The 15,759-nt window shown below is 47.7% G+C and overlaps 1 protein-coding gene across 2 annotated transcripts in view; it reads left to right on the top strand.

The window, feature by feature from the left end:
• The window catches only part of LRP4 (LDL receptor related protein 4), a 52,241-nt gene extending 37,033 nt beyond the window's left edge, over nucleotides 1-15,208 (top strand). For both annotated transcript variants that reach the window (XM_070473085.1, XM_070473086.1), the window contains exons 32-38: nucleotides 1,664-1,808; nucleotides 2,082-2,195; nucleotides 2,932-3,067; nucleotides 7,291-7,358; nucleotides 8,190-8,277; nucleotides 9,881-10,022; nucleotides 12,704-15,208. In XM_070473085.1, the coding sequence (XP_070329186.1) occupies nucleotides 1,664-1,808; nucleotides 2,082-2,195; nucleotides 2,932-3,067; nucleotides 7,291-7,358; nucleotides 8,190-8,277; nucleotides 9,881-10,022; nucleotides 12,704-13,036 (1,026 nt within the window). In that variant the 3' untranslated portion in view covers nucleotides 13,037-15,208. The remainder of the gene's footprint in view (nucleotides 1-1,663; nucleotides 1,809-2,081; nucleotides 2,196-2,931; nucleotides 3,068-7,290; nucleotides 7,359-8,189; nucleotides 8,278-9,880; nucleotides 10,023-12,703) is intronic.
• The last annotated feature ends 551 nt before the right edge of the window (nucleotides 15,209-15,759 follow it).

Consider the following 15,759-nt stretch of genomic DNA (forward strand, 5'->3'; position numbering starts at 1 on the left):
TTGATGGGGGGTACTTGCTTGGGGCTCTGTCTGCCCCAAATGCCGCTGAACAGGTGTGCGACGGAAGCCCATTTTAGGAGTGATTCTTGTACAGAGAAGCCTTGCCACCATGCGCCCTGCTGCTCCCGATCGCTCACATTCTAGCATTCAGAGGGGTGGCTCTCCCACAGCTGCACATGGAGTCAGCCCTGGGACCTGTGTGAATGAACATTCCTGGGCATCTGATATAAAGGACCTGCCTCCTGAGGGTCGGGCTGGGAATATTCATTTTTAACAATTTCCCCGGTTGATCCCAGTGCCATGGTCCCAGCACACAAACTCAGGCAGCTCACTTAACAGCCAGAAAGTGGAGTGGCTGAGAGCCAGCGTTTTGAGGCAACGAGCCAGTCAGTAAGTTTATTGGGTGAGTGCCTCCAACGAGCCAGCTCTGTGGGTTCAAGTTCTGCCTGGGTCTTGAACTGACTGGGCAACTTGCACAAGATACTGAACTTTCTAAGCTTCACTTACTTATAAGAGAAACGAGTTTAATAATAGTGTCCTCCTGAAGTCATATCCGACTCTTCATGACCCCATGGACTGCAGCCTGCCAGGCTCTTCTGTCCATGGAATTCTCCAGGCAAGAATCCTGGAGTGGGTAGCCATTCCCTTCTTCAGGGGATCTTCTCAATCCAGAGATGGAACGTGGGTCTCCCGCGTTGCAGGCAGATTCTTTACTATCTGAGCTACCAGGGGGAAGCCCGAAATATACACAAAGCATTAACACAGTGCCTGCCACTCGGGGTGTGTTATTTGTGATCATTTTAATTAGTATTGGCTGACATTATTTTTTAAGAGTTCTAACCTTGTAAAACAATGCAAGGAAGGAAAAAGGTATACCAAGGCAGGGGCCAAAACAGGGATGCTCAGTTATTCAAAAATCTTTGTCCTTTTTTTGACAAAACATCCACTTGATCTGCATTCTGCATTATATCCTTCCAGCCAAAAGATTTTCTCTGACTTTACTTAATGATAGGCTTTCCCACCTCATACTCCACATGTAAAACTACAGGATTAGACTGAGTTTAGTTTCCTAGTCTACAAGTTTCCCTGGGGTTTCTGATGCATACCCTAGGGATGGGAGGGGAACCACCTACACTGCACTTCCTCCCCTGGTTGAGAATCTCAAGATCACTGAATTAGAAGGCCGCTGCCTGCAGAGGTAACCAGGGAACTTGGGCCGGGGCTGTGAGTGAAGGACCCCCCACCTCCAGAATTTACTCCTGTTTGCTAGATACAGGAACTCAGTTATTCACTGAGCTACTCACTGAGCCACCTGATTGGCTCAGTGTTAGTGAGCCAACGTGTTAGTGCTGGAAATTGAGAGATGAATAAAGCACATTCTTGTCCTTGAAGGACTTAATCTGGCAGGACAGATAGATATGTAAAACAATGACCATGGGTAGAAGTGAGGACACGGCTCAGAACAGCATGGAGAGAAGGGTGACTTCTCTGTGGACTGGGGGAGATCTCCTGGGTAATGTCATATGTGGGGATGCATACGAGTTGACCTGGATATATGAAGAAGAGGGCAGCTGGGCAGCGGGAACAAATGGGCTGAGGCACGGAAGCTGTCGTGGGGTCTGCCTATTAATAGTTACCCTTTTGGGGTCTCCCTGTTGAGTAGCAGGACAGGTGGATCTACTGGACAGACTGGCAGACCAAGTCCATCCAGCGTGTGGACAAGTACTCGGGCCGGAACAAGGAGACGGTGTTGGCGAATGTGGAGGGACTCATGGATATCATCGTGGTCTCCCCTCAGCGGCAGACAGGTGGGCTCCCGGTCCGGAGGCTGCTTCCGTACCACTGGTGGGGTTCACTGGTCACCCCAAGGACTGTTAATAACCAAGACGGTGGGAGCCACCGGAGAGCCGCAGGTTCACACCTGAAGCTCTTAGGCCTTTTTGGCCCCCAGTTGTTATACCCCTCCTTCCTGCCCCACTGTCCCTGGGAGTCAGGGAGCCCTGAATTTCCTGAGACCTGATTGTACAATCAGGGAGACCTGATTGTACCCCAGGTCAGACCTTCATCTGCTTTGCTCCCAGGGACCAACGCCTGTGGCGTGAACAACGGCGGCTGCACCCACCTCTGCTTTGCCAGAACCTCGGACTTTGTGTGTGCCTGTCCTGATGAGCCCGACGGCCGGCCCTGCTCCCTTGGTGAGTTAGACTGATGGGCACCCCCCCCCAAAAAAAAGCGGAGCCCTTGCAAGGGCCGGGGATCAGCAGCTTTTTCCATTTGGGTGAGACGGTCCCGCAGGGGATCTTACAGCAGAGTGACTAGGAGCAATGAGCTTGAGGTTTGGAATGGCACAAAGCCGGGTCTGCTTGGCTTCTGGTGTGTACGTATGTATGTGTCTATGTATGTAGCTGTGCTGGGTCTTCCTGGCGGCACGTGGGGCCTTCTCTAGTTGCAGCGCACTGGCTCCTTGTTGTGGAATGTGGGCTTCGGGCTCTAGAGCCCGTGGGCTTAGTAGTTACCGTGCCCGGGCTTTCTCTGGTTGGGGCACATGGGCTCAGTTGTCCTGCAGCATGTAGGATCTTAGTTTCCCAGCCAGGCATCAAACCCACATCCCCTGCAGTGGAAGGCAGGTTCTTAGCCACTGGACCACCAGGGAAGTCCCTGGCTTCTGGGATTTACTAGAATGGAAATCAGCTCTCCTGAGTCCCTGATCCCTGCTGTGACCTGTTCATGACTTTCTTCCTGTCCTTTGTGGGCCAGCTAGCCCATCCAGAGCTGTTACTATTGGAAACCAAATCCTTTTTATTAAGAAGGACATCTAACAGGGGTGCCTAGGATGAGGACAGCTAAAAGATTGCTCTGTCAGGTTCTCTTGGAGCACAGGTAGATATTTGGGGCTCCAGTGGTTCACTCCAGCCCTTGTTTTCTCTCCAGTACCTGGCCTGGTGCCCCCAGCTCCCAGAGCTACTAGTATGAGTGAAAGAAGCCCTGTGCTACCCAACACGTTACCGACTACCCTGCGTTCTTCTACCACCCGGACCCGTACATCTCTGGAGGAGGTGGAAGGGAGGTAAGTGCATTTAGTATGGGACTGAGGGCTCTTTGATCCAAATCTCATCCCCTGCCAGCAGACCACCATAGTCCCAGCTTGATAATTCTGACAGATGGGAAATGGATTACATCATTATCCACTAGTCCCTGCTGTTTGGAACTGGAGATGATATTTAGTCTTATAGATTGTTGCAAGTGATTTTTTTTTTTTTATAGCTCTGGAAGCAAGAAGCTTTAAGAGCAGCTTTAGAGAGAAATTATTCAGGAAGTTTCCACCTGGCACTCCTCCTTCTTCCTTTCTTTCTGTGATCTCTGCTCTGGCAGAACAGGTTTAGCACATGGTCTTATCCTTCATTTTGCTTAGAAGTCACCAAGTCATAGTGGTCTCTGGGCTGGGGCTTTGTAATCTGAGACATTCCCAGGTATATGATGGCCTTAGCTTATAATGACCTGTAACACTAAAACAGGCATGTATGTGCGCACACGCACACACACACACATACCCCATTATTAAATAAGCAAGCATAATCATGAATAGTTCTCAAATTAAGCATAAAACACTGTATTTCATTAAGCTGAAAGTGCTGTCAATTTAAAATGCATCCTGATTTGAGAGATTAAACTGAAAAAATAACCAACAGCAATTGTGGTATGCCATTAATTGTAAGACATAGCCCTATTTTAGAGATGTAAGAATATAGAAAAAAAAATGCTTATCTTAAAATTGATGAAATATGTTATATTCAACTTAGAGAAAGTCTAATAAATATGTTTTTTATTTATGCTTAGTAAAAAAATAATCTGGAAATACAAATAGGAGTAAAGATGAAAGAAGTACCCATATACTCATATATAATTACCTTTAGTGGTTTTTTTGTTATATATGTATATTGCAAAATGATTACCACAATAGGTCTAGTTAGTTAACATCCATTACCACACATATCCAATTTCTTTTCTTATAACGAGAACTTTTAAAATCTACTCTTTCAGCAGTCCTACTACTAGGCATATACCCCGAGGAAACCAAAATTGAAAAAGTCACATGTACCCCAATGTCCACTGCAGCACTATTTACAATAGCTAGGAAATGGAAGCACGCTAGATGTCCATCTACAAATGAATGGATAAAGAAGCTGTGGTACATATATTCAATGGAATATTACTCAGGCATAAAAAGGAACACATTTGAGTCAGTTCTAATGAGGTGGGTGAACCTGTACAGCCTATTATACAGAGTGAAGTAAGTCAGAAAGCGGAAAACAAATGTCATATGTCAATGCATATATATGGAATGTAGAAAGATGATACTAATGCACCTATTTGCAGGGCAGCAGTGGAGATGCAGACATAGAGAACAGACCAATGGACATGGGGTGGGGTGGGGGAGAAAGGAGAGGGTGGGACGTACGGAGGGAGTAACATGGAAACATATACACTACCATGTGTAAAACAGACAGCCAGTGAGAATCTGCTGCATGACCCGGGGCACTCAACCCGGGCTCTGTGAGAACCGAGGGGGGTGTGGGGGGAGGCCAGAGGGTGGGAGGCTCAGGCGGGAGGGGACACAGGCGTACCTCCGGCTGACTCGTGTTGGTGTTTGGCAGACCAGCACAGTGCTGTAAAGCAATTATCCTTCAATTAAAAATAAGTAAATTTAATTTAAAAAAATTTTAAACTACTCTCTTAGCAACTTTCAAATATACAGTATTGTTAACTGTAGTCACTATGATGTACATTGCACCCCCAGGACTTATAACTGGAAGTCTGTGCCTTTTGACCATCTTCACTTATTTTATCTACCCCCAACCCCCCATCTCTGGCAACTACCAATCTGTATGATGTTGATTGTATCTATTAATTTTTTTCCGGAGTCCACATATAAGTGATATCTCTGTCTGACTTATTTCACTTAGCATAATGCCCTTAAGGTCCATCCATGTTATTGCAAATGGCAGAATGTCGCCCCTTTTTAATGGCTGAATAATGTTCCATCGTGTCCCTATACAAACATTTTCTTCATCCATTCATCCACTGATGGACACTTTGGTGATTTCCATGTCTTGGCTATTATAAATAATGCTACATTGAATGTGGAGTGCGGATACCTTTTTCAGGTATTTATTTCATTTCCTATTTTCACTATTTTGATGTGTATCTTCTCAGGCATTTTTCTATTAGATCATTTTCACTGTAAAGTATTTTTAATATCAATTGTAGCTTAAAAGGTAATTAATACTTGATTTCAATTCTGAAAACAGAAACATAGTAATAATCCCTGATGAGAACTCTAGACTCTTGTCCCTGAAATTAGATCAAATTTATTCTATGTGCCCCATTTTCTCTTTTTTAAATTTACTTTTAATTGGAGGATAATTGCTTTCCAATGTTGTGGTGGCCTGTTTTCTCTTGTTAGTTTATATAGAAATGTTATATGATATAAACATATATAAACACGTACCTTTCTCACTAACTTTTAAGCACTAAAAATCATTATTAATCTGATTTTATTTGGGTTTATTTAGAGAGCTTTTGAACCAACTCAGATATTTTCTTCCTCTCAGAGTTCTATTTGAAGACTCAGTACACCTTGGTTTCAGATGCTTTTGCAAGCAGCTTTTCTCTAACCTTTCACGTGTCAGTCGCTCAGTCATGTTTGATTCTTTGTGACCCCATGGTCTGTAGCCTGCTGGGCTTCCCCGTCCATGGATTTTCCAGGCAGGAATACTGGTGTGGGTTGCCATTTCCCTCTCCGGGGGCTCTAACCTTTAGGACACACCTTTAATTGCCAGCTCAGAACGTGCCCCAAAGGAGTTACCTTCTCAGCATTTCAAGTTAGTTATCTAAGCCCTCTCTCTGGATGTTTTGCATATTCCCATGTGAAAGACTGAAGGAGAGAAAAACAATATATATATTTTTTCAGGTCTTTCTAGATCTTGTGATTATCTTTACCCAGTGAGAGGTTTGCTTGACTGGTAGCTTCTTCCCACTCATCCTGGTAGTTTAATAAAGCCTACTATTTGATGTCTTTAGTATTCTTTCAGCAGACTTCCAGTTCACTCCCAGACCTGCTTCTTCTTTTTAAAGAATCCTATTTAAAGAGTACATATTTTGGGAATTCCCTGGCAGTGTAGTCAGTTGTGACTGTTTCACTGCCACGTGGATGCTAAGTTGCTTCAGTCGAGCCCAACTCTGTGCAACCCTGTGGACTGCAGCCCGCCTGGCTCCTCTGTCCGTGGGGTCTTCCAGGCAAGAATACCGGAGCGGGTTGCCACTTCTCCAGAGGATCTTTCCGACCCAGGGATTGAACCCAGGTCTCTTATATCTACCTGCTCTGGCAGGCAGGTTCTTTACCGCTAGTGCCACCTGGGATGCCCCTTCACTGCCAAGGGCCTGGCTTTAATCCCTGGTCGGGGATTCTGGGATCCTACAAGCCTCACGGGCAAAAAACAACAAAAGACTATATATTTTAAAACATGTAAATGTGATATAGCATCTTTTAAAAAATAATTTGTATTTATTTACTGGCCGTGCTGGGTCTTCGTTGCTGCACGGGCTTTTCTCTAGTTGTGGTGAGTGGGGGCCGCTCTCCAGTTGAGGTGCGTGGGCTTCTCATTACGGTAGCTTTTGTCGTGGAGCACGGGCTCTGCTGCACATGGAATCCTCCTGGACAAGGGATCAAGCCCATATCTCCTGCATTGGCAGGCGGGTTCTTTACCTCTGAGCTACCAGGGAAGCGCAGGATTTTTTTTTTTTTTAACTTTTTATTTTGTATTGGGGTATGCCATCACCGATTCAATGGACAGGAGTTTGAGCAAGCTCGGGGAGATGGTGAAGGACAGGGAAGCCTGGTGTGCTGCAGTCCATGGGGTCACACACAGCTGAACAACAACAATAAATAGCTGATTAACGGTGTTGTGATAGTTTCCGGTGCACAGCAAAGGGACTCAGCCATACATGTACACATATCCACTCTCCCCCAGATGCTCCTCCCATCCAGGCTGCCACAGAACATTGAGCAGAGTTCCATGTAGCATCTTGAAGACTCAGCTGATTTCTCTATTTCCTGGTCCTGCCCGCTCCTTGCGTCTGACCTCTCCTATATGGTACAGTCTCCTGTCTGAAAGCCCTGATCCCAGGCCTTCTGCCTGGTCCTCTCAGGACTTTTCCCTTCTCCTGGTGGAAGGCAAGATCTTTGTTGAATACAGGTAGCTTTCACATTCAGTTCTCTCTGTCCCACAGATGCTCTGAAAACGATGCCCGGCTGGGCCTCTGTGCGCATTCCAATGAGGCCGTGCCTGCTGCTCCAGGTAAGCCCCCGGTGTCCATCTGTTTTGAAAAACAAGAGCTAAGAAATTGAAGTGTCCATTGAGATCTTGAGGAACCTTCACGGGGACTCTGGAGTTGACGAACCCTTTCCGTAGACTAAATTCATAGAAAGAACAACCATAAATCACTGCCACTTCTGGAGTGCTTTCTGTATGCCAGGCATTTATTTATTAAGCCACATTTGTGTGTGCATGGGCTTCCCTGGTGGCTCGGTGGTAAAGAACCCGCCTGACGATGCAGGAGCTGCAAGTTTGACCCCTGGGTCAGAAAGAACCCCTGGAGAAGGAAATGGCAACCCACTCCAGTATGCTTGCCTGGGAAATCCCAGAGACAGAGGAGCCTGGTGGGCTATAGTCCATGGGGTCGCAAAGAGTCGGACGTGACTTAGTGACTAAATGACAAATGTGTGCACGTGTGTATGCATATGTATTTGTATATACACGCTCACTTTCAATCTCCAGATGTAATACATTTATTATTTGATGTTATGTATTTATTATTAAATATAAATAATAAATGAGGAATTTATTATTTACATTTAACTGATGAGAAAACTTGGGCTTAGAAGTTAAGCATCTTGCCATAAGTCACACAGCTAGTAAGTGGTAGAACTGGGGTTAGAGATGCTGACAGAGTGATAGATTTCGCCTCAGCCCCCTCTGCCCACCCCCTGTGGCCTCTTCCCTGAGAAGAAGGCCTGTAATTGTCCTCAGATGGTGTGGGAGGCAAAAAGGAGCCTTCCATCCCCCACCCCTCACACCAGCTCGAAGAGCATCCCTGGTCCCCACCTAGCATCCCTCTGCTCTTCCCAGGGGAAGGACTTCACGCCAGCTACGTCATCGGTGGACTCCTCAGCGTTCTGCTGATTCTGGTGGTGATTGCGGCTCTGATGCTGTACAGGTAACCTCAGCCCTACTGCAGGGGCCACATGTTGGCTGAGGAACCCCATTAGCACGTTTGGGACCTCCTTGAAGCTGCCCACTCACTGATTCAGCTTCTGACCAACCTCATTTCAAAGCTGGGTCCCTGGGCAGAGCAGCAGAAGGGAAGGGCAGACACCTGACTGTGTACCCTTCTTCCCTAGGCACATCACAGGTCATTTCCTCATTTCATGACCCCAGCAACCCTCGGGGTTTTCCTTATGGACTAGGATACTGAGGACAGGGGATGTCACCCAAGGTCACAGAGTAAGAGGCAGAGCTGGCACTCATCTAGCATCTTTGCTTTTTGCCACCATCCCACACTGCCTCAAACCATTTAGAAGTGATTTTCTCTTCACGCAAACACAACCCTGTATGACAATGTTGGGTGATGTGTCATTGCTCAGTAGGAGTCCTCCTGGGAATCCTAAATTTCAAGTTAGAATATTTTTTTTATCACTCTCTCTATATATATTTTCCCCTAAATGCTTTAAATGCAACTCACGGCAAAAACATCTTTCTGCTAATAACAACAGCTACAATAGTAATGGGCTTCCCTTATAGCTCAGTCGGTAAAGAATCTGCCTGTAGTGCAGGAGACCCGGGTTCGAGTCCTGGGTTGGGAAGATTCCCCTGGAGAAGGAAATGGCAGCCCACTCCAGTATACTTGCCTGGAGAATCCCACAGATAGTGGAGCCTGGCAGGCTACAGTCCATGGGGTCGCAAGAGTCGGACACGACTTAGCGACTAAACCACGACTACCACAACAGTAATAATAGTAACAGCTACCATTTAATGAATATGTCTCAATGCCACCACCACCTTATAATACAGGTATTATTGTTCCTCACTTTACAGATGAGGATCTAAGGTTCAGAAAGTTTAGATTATGTCCACCAACATCCCTAACAGCTACTAAGTAACAGAAGTGGGATTGAAACATAGGTCTGTCTCGACACTAAAGCTTGGCATATTCGTTTTCTATTGCTGTACAACATTAACCCCAAACTTAGCCACTTAAAAGTGACAACCAGTGATTACCTCACAGTTTCTGTGGGTCATAAATCTGGGTGCAGCTTAGCTGGTGCCTCTGCCTCAGGCTGTCTCACGAGGCAGCAATCCAGGTGTCAGCCAGGGTTCCAGTCTTGAGACTTGACTGGAAGAGGAAGGGCAAGGATTCCCTTCTGAGCACAGGATATAATTCCTTGCAGGCTGTGGGCTGGAGGCCTCTCTCGTCTGTTCCTTGCCTTGTGGGCCTTTGCATAGAACAACTAGCGACCTGGCAGCCTGCACCCCTCAGAACAGAAGTGGGAGAGAGACTGGGAGGGGAGGGCAAGCCGAGAGGGGAGCCGGTTTCCTTGTCGGGAGCTTCCTTGTAACCGAATCTAGTATCCCGCGCTTTTCTACGTTCTGTTCAACAGAAGCAAGTCAGCAGGCTCAGCTCACGGGGCAGGGATTCAAAAGGTGGAGAACCAGGAGATGGGGCCCACTGCGAGGCTGCCTGCCGCATGTGGGTGACAGCTTCCCCAGATATCCTCCCCACACAGATCTGAACTAATTCCTCATCCCTTTTTCTTCCAAAGACACAAAAAGTCCAAGTTAACTGATCCTGCAATGGGGAACCTGACCTACAGCAACCCCTCCTACCGAACTTCCACTCAGGAAGTGAAGATTGAAGTGACCCCCAAACCGGCCATGTACAATCAGCTGTGTTATAAGAAAGAGGTAAACATGAAGTCTTGTATCTGAGAGTTTGTTTCTGGAGGGGCCGGGGGATTACGCTCCAGTTGCCTGAGCAGGAAGGCCGCAGGGAGGGATGCTGGGTGGTCCTGGCATCTTGGGAGCGACAGTGAACAGAAGAATGGAGTGTGATTTGGGTTTCTGGAGAGGTCGGCAGCTTGTGAGGGACCAGCTTGAGGGGCCCTGGTGGGAGCAAGGTTAGAAAGTGGATCCCAGGGACGTCCCTGGTAGTCCAGTGGTTGGGACCTCACCTTCCAACACAGAGGGTGTAGGTTTGATCCCTGGGCAGGGAACTAAGATCCCACATGCTTTGGGGTCAAACACCTAAAACATAGAAATGGAAGCAATACTGTAACAAATTCAATTTAAAAAATAAAAAGAAAGAAAGCAGATCCCAGGAGGTGTAGGTCTGAAAGCATGTGGGTATGTACCTCCCTGCCCAAACATGTTTTCCCGGGCTCAGATGTTCCTTCCCTTCTAGAGCTGTCATTCCCCAGCAGTGAGGCTGTGCCCCTTTAAAGTGACCCCAAACTCCCAGAACTCCTGGACTCCCCTTTTCTAACCTCTGATCCAAGCTGTTGGCACCCAAGCTGTAGTTGGGAACGGCTGGTGTTTTGCTGTTCTTCCTTTTATCACAGAATCTAAAGGAATTTCTCTAGAATTCTGAAAGTTTATGTGCTTTTGTTCTTTTAACTCCTTTGTTGTGAAAAATTATTTGCTGAATGTTTAGGCATGAAAACTAGTCCCTCATCAGTTTCAATGAGGGACTATAACTGAGGACTTTTGATTTTCCTAGTCTAATATGACTCTTGTTTTTTTCCTAAAATCCTGCAACCCTTCATTAGAAATTATCCTATATGGGACCATATGAGATTCTCTTGGCTTGTCTAGCACAGTCAAAACCAGCCCTCACACCGACAGGGCTCCTCTGCATAACTGATATGCTGTACATTATAAGCATGTGATTTCAGGATCCACGAATTCCCCTATTAAAAAAACCTTCTACTACAAGCCAAAACAGAACCTGTAGGGATAGCTTGCAGCTTCAGGGATGACAGACCCCCTTCTCTATTAATGTCTTTGAGAGAAAGACTCTTGAAGCTTCTTGGGCTCCTGGCATGTCTGATGCCCCCAGAAAGGAACCCCAATGAGGGCCCTAGGTTAGACATTAAAATCATGTGACTCTTTCTCCTGTTGTATGCTTTTTCCTCAGCAGCTCTTTCACCCCTCTGATAGTCTTTCACCCTTTCTCTTCTGATTTCCTCATTTCAGGTACCTGTTGCTGTGTGTTTGTAGAGGGAGTGGTATCCCCCATTGCTAGTGCCCTGTCAGCCACTCTTCCTGACTCACCCCGTGCCTCTGTGATGAGGACACAGTGTTCTGCATCTTATCTGACACTAATCCAACGTGGAGCGTGTGCTTGGAGACTGGGCATGTGTGTGCGCGCCTGTGGGCTTGTGTCTGTGTCTCTCTCTGCTTGATTGAGGGAGCTGTGACTCCCAGAAGGCAGGGACCGTATTTTATGTTGTGTAACCATCAAAGCATCCTGCTTATTGTAGGGGCTCAATAAGTATCTGTGGAATTGAATTGTTACTAAAATAAAGCAGCAGTTGCAGGGCTCTTGGCAGGAACACTATCCCAGGGACAGAACCCAAGCCATGGCTCATTTTTCTCTCGGCAGTGGTGGCATGTTGGTTGGTATCCCCCAGAAACCAGGGGTAAGGCTATCCTTTGAGGAATCCAAAAAGGGAGAAGCCTGAGCAGAACTTAAGGCTTCCTTGGAACGATCCCTGGTTGCTTGAGAATGGCCCCAAGGCTCATGGGAGCAGAGTCAGAATAACCTCACACAAAAGCTTGTAGGTTACAGGACCCCAGTGGATTGACACTTAGAACCCAAATGAAAGGGTTTTCTAGAGCCTTTCTGCCTTACCTTCTGAAACTTTTCTTAAGAACATTAGAAAGAAGAGAATTAAGACTAAAAGAGAACATGGAGCTGTGTTCAATATCTTGTAATAAACTTTAGTGGAAAACAATCTGAAAAAGAATTTTAACTGAATCACTTTACTGTACACCAGAAACACAACATTGTAAATCAACTCTACTTTAAAAACAAAAAAAGAATAAAATAGCACAAAAGTGGTTTAAAATCTTGAATAAATGAACATTTAACAGCCTCTGTCAATTGCTTCTGATCAGGTATCTTAGCATGCTGTCCCATTAATAAACCACATTAGCGATGTGACAATAGCTAACATGATTTAGTGCATGTTATGTGTTAGCTTTTATGTGTTAGGCACCTACTAATTGCATTTCATGGATCACCTCTTTTGATGCTCACAGCCATTGGTTATGAGGTATGAATACTGTTGCTCTAAAGAGGTGAGCCTGAGGTTGGGAGACGTTCAGTGATTCGCCCCAGGTGACGCAGCCAGTGCGTGGCTCACGCAAGGCCGGGAAGTCGCGGTTCTCCCACCTCCCCGTGTGATAAATGGTAACGATCGTCAAAGCTGCTCCTTTCCTTTTAGGCTCAGCCTTATACATTGGCTCTGACTAAATGTCCCCATTTGTCTGTGAGATATTTGCACTCTTCGCACCCACTCCTACTCCATCCACCCACTTCAGAGAGAGCTGATCAACTGACTGTGTCTCTCCGCTCTCCACCCCAGGGTGGACCTGACCATAACTACACCAAGGAGAAGGTCAAGATTGTCGAGGGCATCTGCCTCCTGTCTGGCGACGATGCCGAGTGGGATGACCTCAAGCAACTGCGCAGCTCCCGGGGGGGCCTTCTTCGGGATCACATGTGCATGAAGACAGACACCGTGTCCATCCAGGCCAGCTCTGGCTCCCTGGACGACATGGAAACGGAGCAGCTGTTGCAGGAAGAGCAGTCCGAGTGCAGCAGCGTCCACACCGCAGCCACTCCTGAAAGACGGGGCTCCCTGCCCGACACAGGCTGGAGACACGAACGCAAGCTCTCCTCGGAGAGCCAGGTCTAAATGCCTCGTTCCCCTCCCTGCCTCTTCCTTCTCCTTGGTGGACTCCCGGTCCTCGTGCTCGCTTGTACGGCAGGCCCCTTTCCTCTGTGCTGGTCCTGCTCCTCCTCCTCCCACCCCTGTTAACTGCTCCCCGAGCCCTCTGCGCGAGCTGTTTCCATCCGAGTTCGTACCTACCTGTGCACCAGAAATGATGGGGCAGCCTCAGAATTTAGACCTGGACTGTACCACGAACCTTACCTCCTGCAGTCCATCCTGAGCCCCCCCACCCCCACCCCGCCGCCCCGAAACCAGGCCTGGTAACGATTCCTCATCATTACAGAGCTCCACCTCCATCCCCTGGTACCCTCACTGCCTGCCCCGCCAGAGCTGATGACCCAAGAAGGCACTCCCCCCATCAGAGCTGGCCTGACCGCTTCTCCAGGAGAGCTTGCTGAATGGGGGCTGGAATCGGGGGCTGGGGTCATGTCCAGAGAGAGAGATGAAGGATAGAGGCTGAGAGGAGGAGGAGTCAGCCCAGCTGGCATGGGCATCTGGGGAACCTCCAGCCTCGAGGGTGTTGGCAACACGAGAAAGCTTTCAAGGGTGATTGGGCCGGGTGGCCTGTCCATTGCCGGCAGTGGATATTATTCGTGCCCTGAGAGTTGTTTTTCCAGCTGCAGGCATTGAAGAAATCTATCTGGGTCTGGCTCAAGCTGTTCTTCCTTCTGCCAGAATGCCTGGAGCCTTTTCTGCCTTCAGATGACTGAGGGTGGGGGTGGGGTGGCCCCTATCACAGGGCTGCTGGCTAATACGAATCCCCTCCTGCTGCCTCCAGGTTGTGAGCCAGTGGCTTGAGTAGGTGTGGGGGCCCTCAGCACGGGGTCTCTGCCACGTCTGAGAAGTGCTTCTTAGGCCAAACATAGCACATCTCCTGAACTTTTAACGTCCTGCCACTCTCTTCCCTCCTCATTCTCTGGGATTCTGAGCACAGAGATCCTGGAGCAACTTCTCAAAGGAGGGTCGTTAAGTTCAACAAATGGCTGGGACGAGCGATCAGGTCAGAGACTCGAGGCCCCCAGGGCCTAAAGTGAAGTGTCCGTGAGGCTGAGTCTCCTGCGTTCTCTCAGGTGCTCAGGGATCTAAGCGAGTGGACAGGAGCCTGCAGCTGGGGGCGCTGAAGTTCCCACTCCAAGTCCTCCCGGCTAGGTGACTCCCTTCCCTGCTGAGATGCCGTCACTGGGTTCATGCTTATTCACAGAAAAGGCACGTATGTCACACAAATGTTGGCGGAACTGAGACTTCTTACTGTCCTAAACTCCTACCTAGCTCTTCTGGGTTTTGTTTGTTTTTTTCGGTGCCTAATGTGCTTATTCTGATCTAGCCTTGTGGGCACCTGTGGCCAAGAGGCCTAAATAAAGATGCAAAGTGTGTGTGTCAGGGGGGCAAGGAGTAGAAAGGTAGAGAGAAACACTGAGGAGGCCCTTTCAGCCCAGGGCACATCCAGACCTCTTTCACCCAGGGATGAGAAGCCACAACAGGAGCTGAGGATGGATGGGGGTGCCTCGAGGCTGAGTTTCCAAATCTGAAACATGTCCTGGGGCTCCTGGCATTGAGAAATCAGCCGCCAAACGTGAGTGAAAAGGGAAGACCAGAGCTAACCCTTTCCTGTCGGTTCTGAGATCACTTGAGACAGGTGCCAGGCTCTTAGCCCTGCTCTCGGTGGCCAGCCCCAGGTCTGGATCCTCAAAGGACAGCCAGGCCAGGCCAAGCAGGATCTCCCAGAACACAAAGTTGGAAAAGAAAGGTTCCCCCTCCTGGGAGGAAAGGGGGACATTTCACATTTGACGGGGCAGTAAAAGGAGGAGCACTTTGGGTCCTCGGATTTGGGGATGGGGAGAGAAAGTAGCCAAACGGTATCTTCTCACATGGAAAGGGGGAAGGATCTTATTGCACTTGGGCTGTTCAGAATGTAGAAAGGACATATTTGAAGAAATATCTATTTGAGCACTGATTTACTATGTAAAAAGCAAAATCTCTCTGTCCTAAACTAATGGAAGTGATTCTCCCACGCTCACGTGTAATGGTTTAACGTTACTCACTGGAGAGATTGGACTTTCTGGAGTTATTTAACCACTATGTTCAGTATTTTAGGACTTTATGATAATTTAATATAAATTTAGCTTTTCTTAATCACCTTGCCTGGCTTGGAGTCATGACTAGTAACTGCACCTGCTCTGTCTGACTGAAACATGCTGTGGAGACCCGCTTGCAGACATCACCACTAAGCCCTCTGGGGATGTGAAGAGTGATAAAAGGTGGGAGGTTTCTGGCTGGAGGTTCAGCTCATCTTGAGAAGACAGGTTAAGACCAGAATTCATTGGCTTCTGAAATCCTGATGCCCTCTAGAGCAGGGTGGCTGGAAGGTTTCATTGTGAGTGCCAACTCTGGTTGGTCATGGCTGCCCGAGGTTCTGTCCAGACCCAATGGAAAAAAGTGTCTTGATGGTTAGTGGAGCCTTCTTTGAACACCGAAAGGAAGCGTCATGGCATGTATGGCCATGACATACATTCTATTTCTGTTCTAGGTCTAAGAGGACTTTGGTGTCACAGAACTTGAATTCACCTCGCAGGGATGGTCACTGTTAAGACTGTTTGATGTCTTAAAAGAAAAGTACTGGGATGGGGACAAGGAGGGCTAATTCCGGTCCCAGGTCTACCACTAGCTCTGTTTGATCTTAGTTGTGT

Source organism: Odocoileus virginianus, chromosome 10 (assembly GCF_023699985.2).
Source record: "Odocoileus virginianus isolate 20LAN1187 ecotype Illinois chromosome 10, Ovbor_1.2, whole genome shotgun sequence".
In the NCBI taxonomy this organism is placed as follows: Eukaryota; Metazoa; Chordata; class Mammalia; order Artiodactyla; family Cervidae; genus Odocoileus; species Odocoileus virginianus.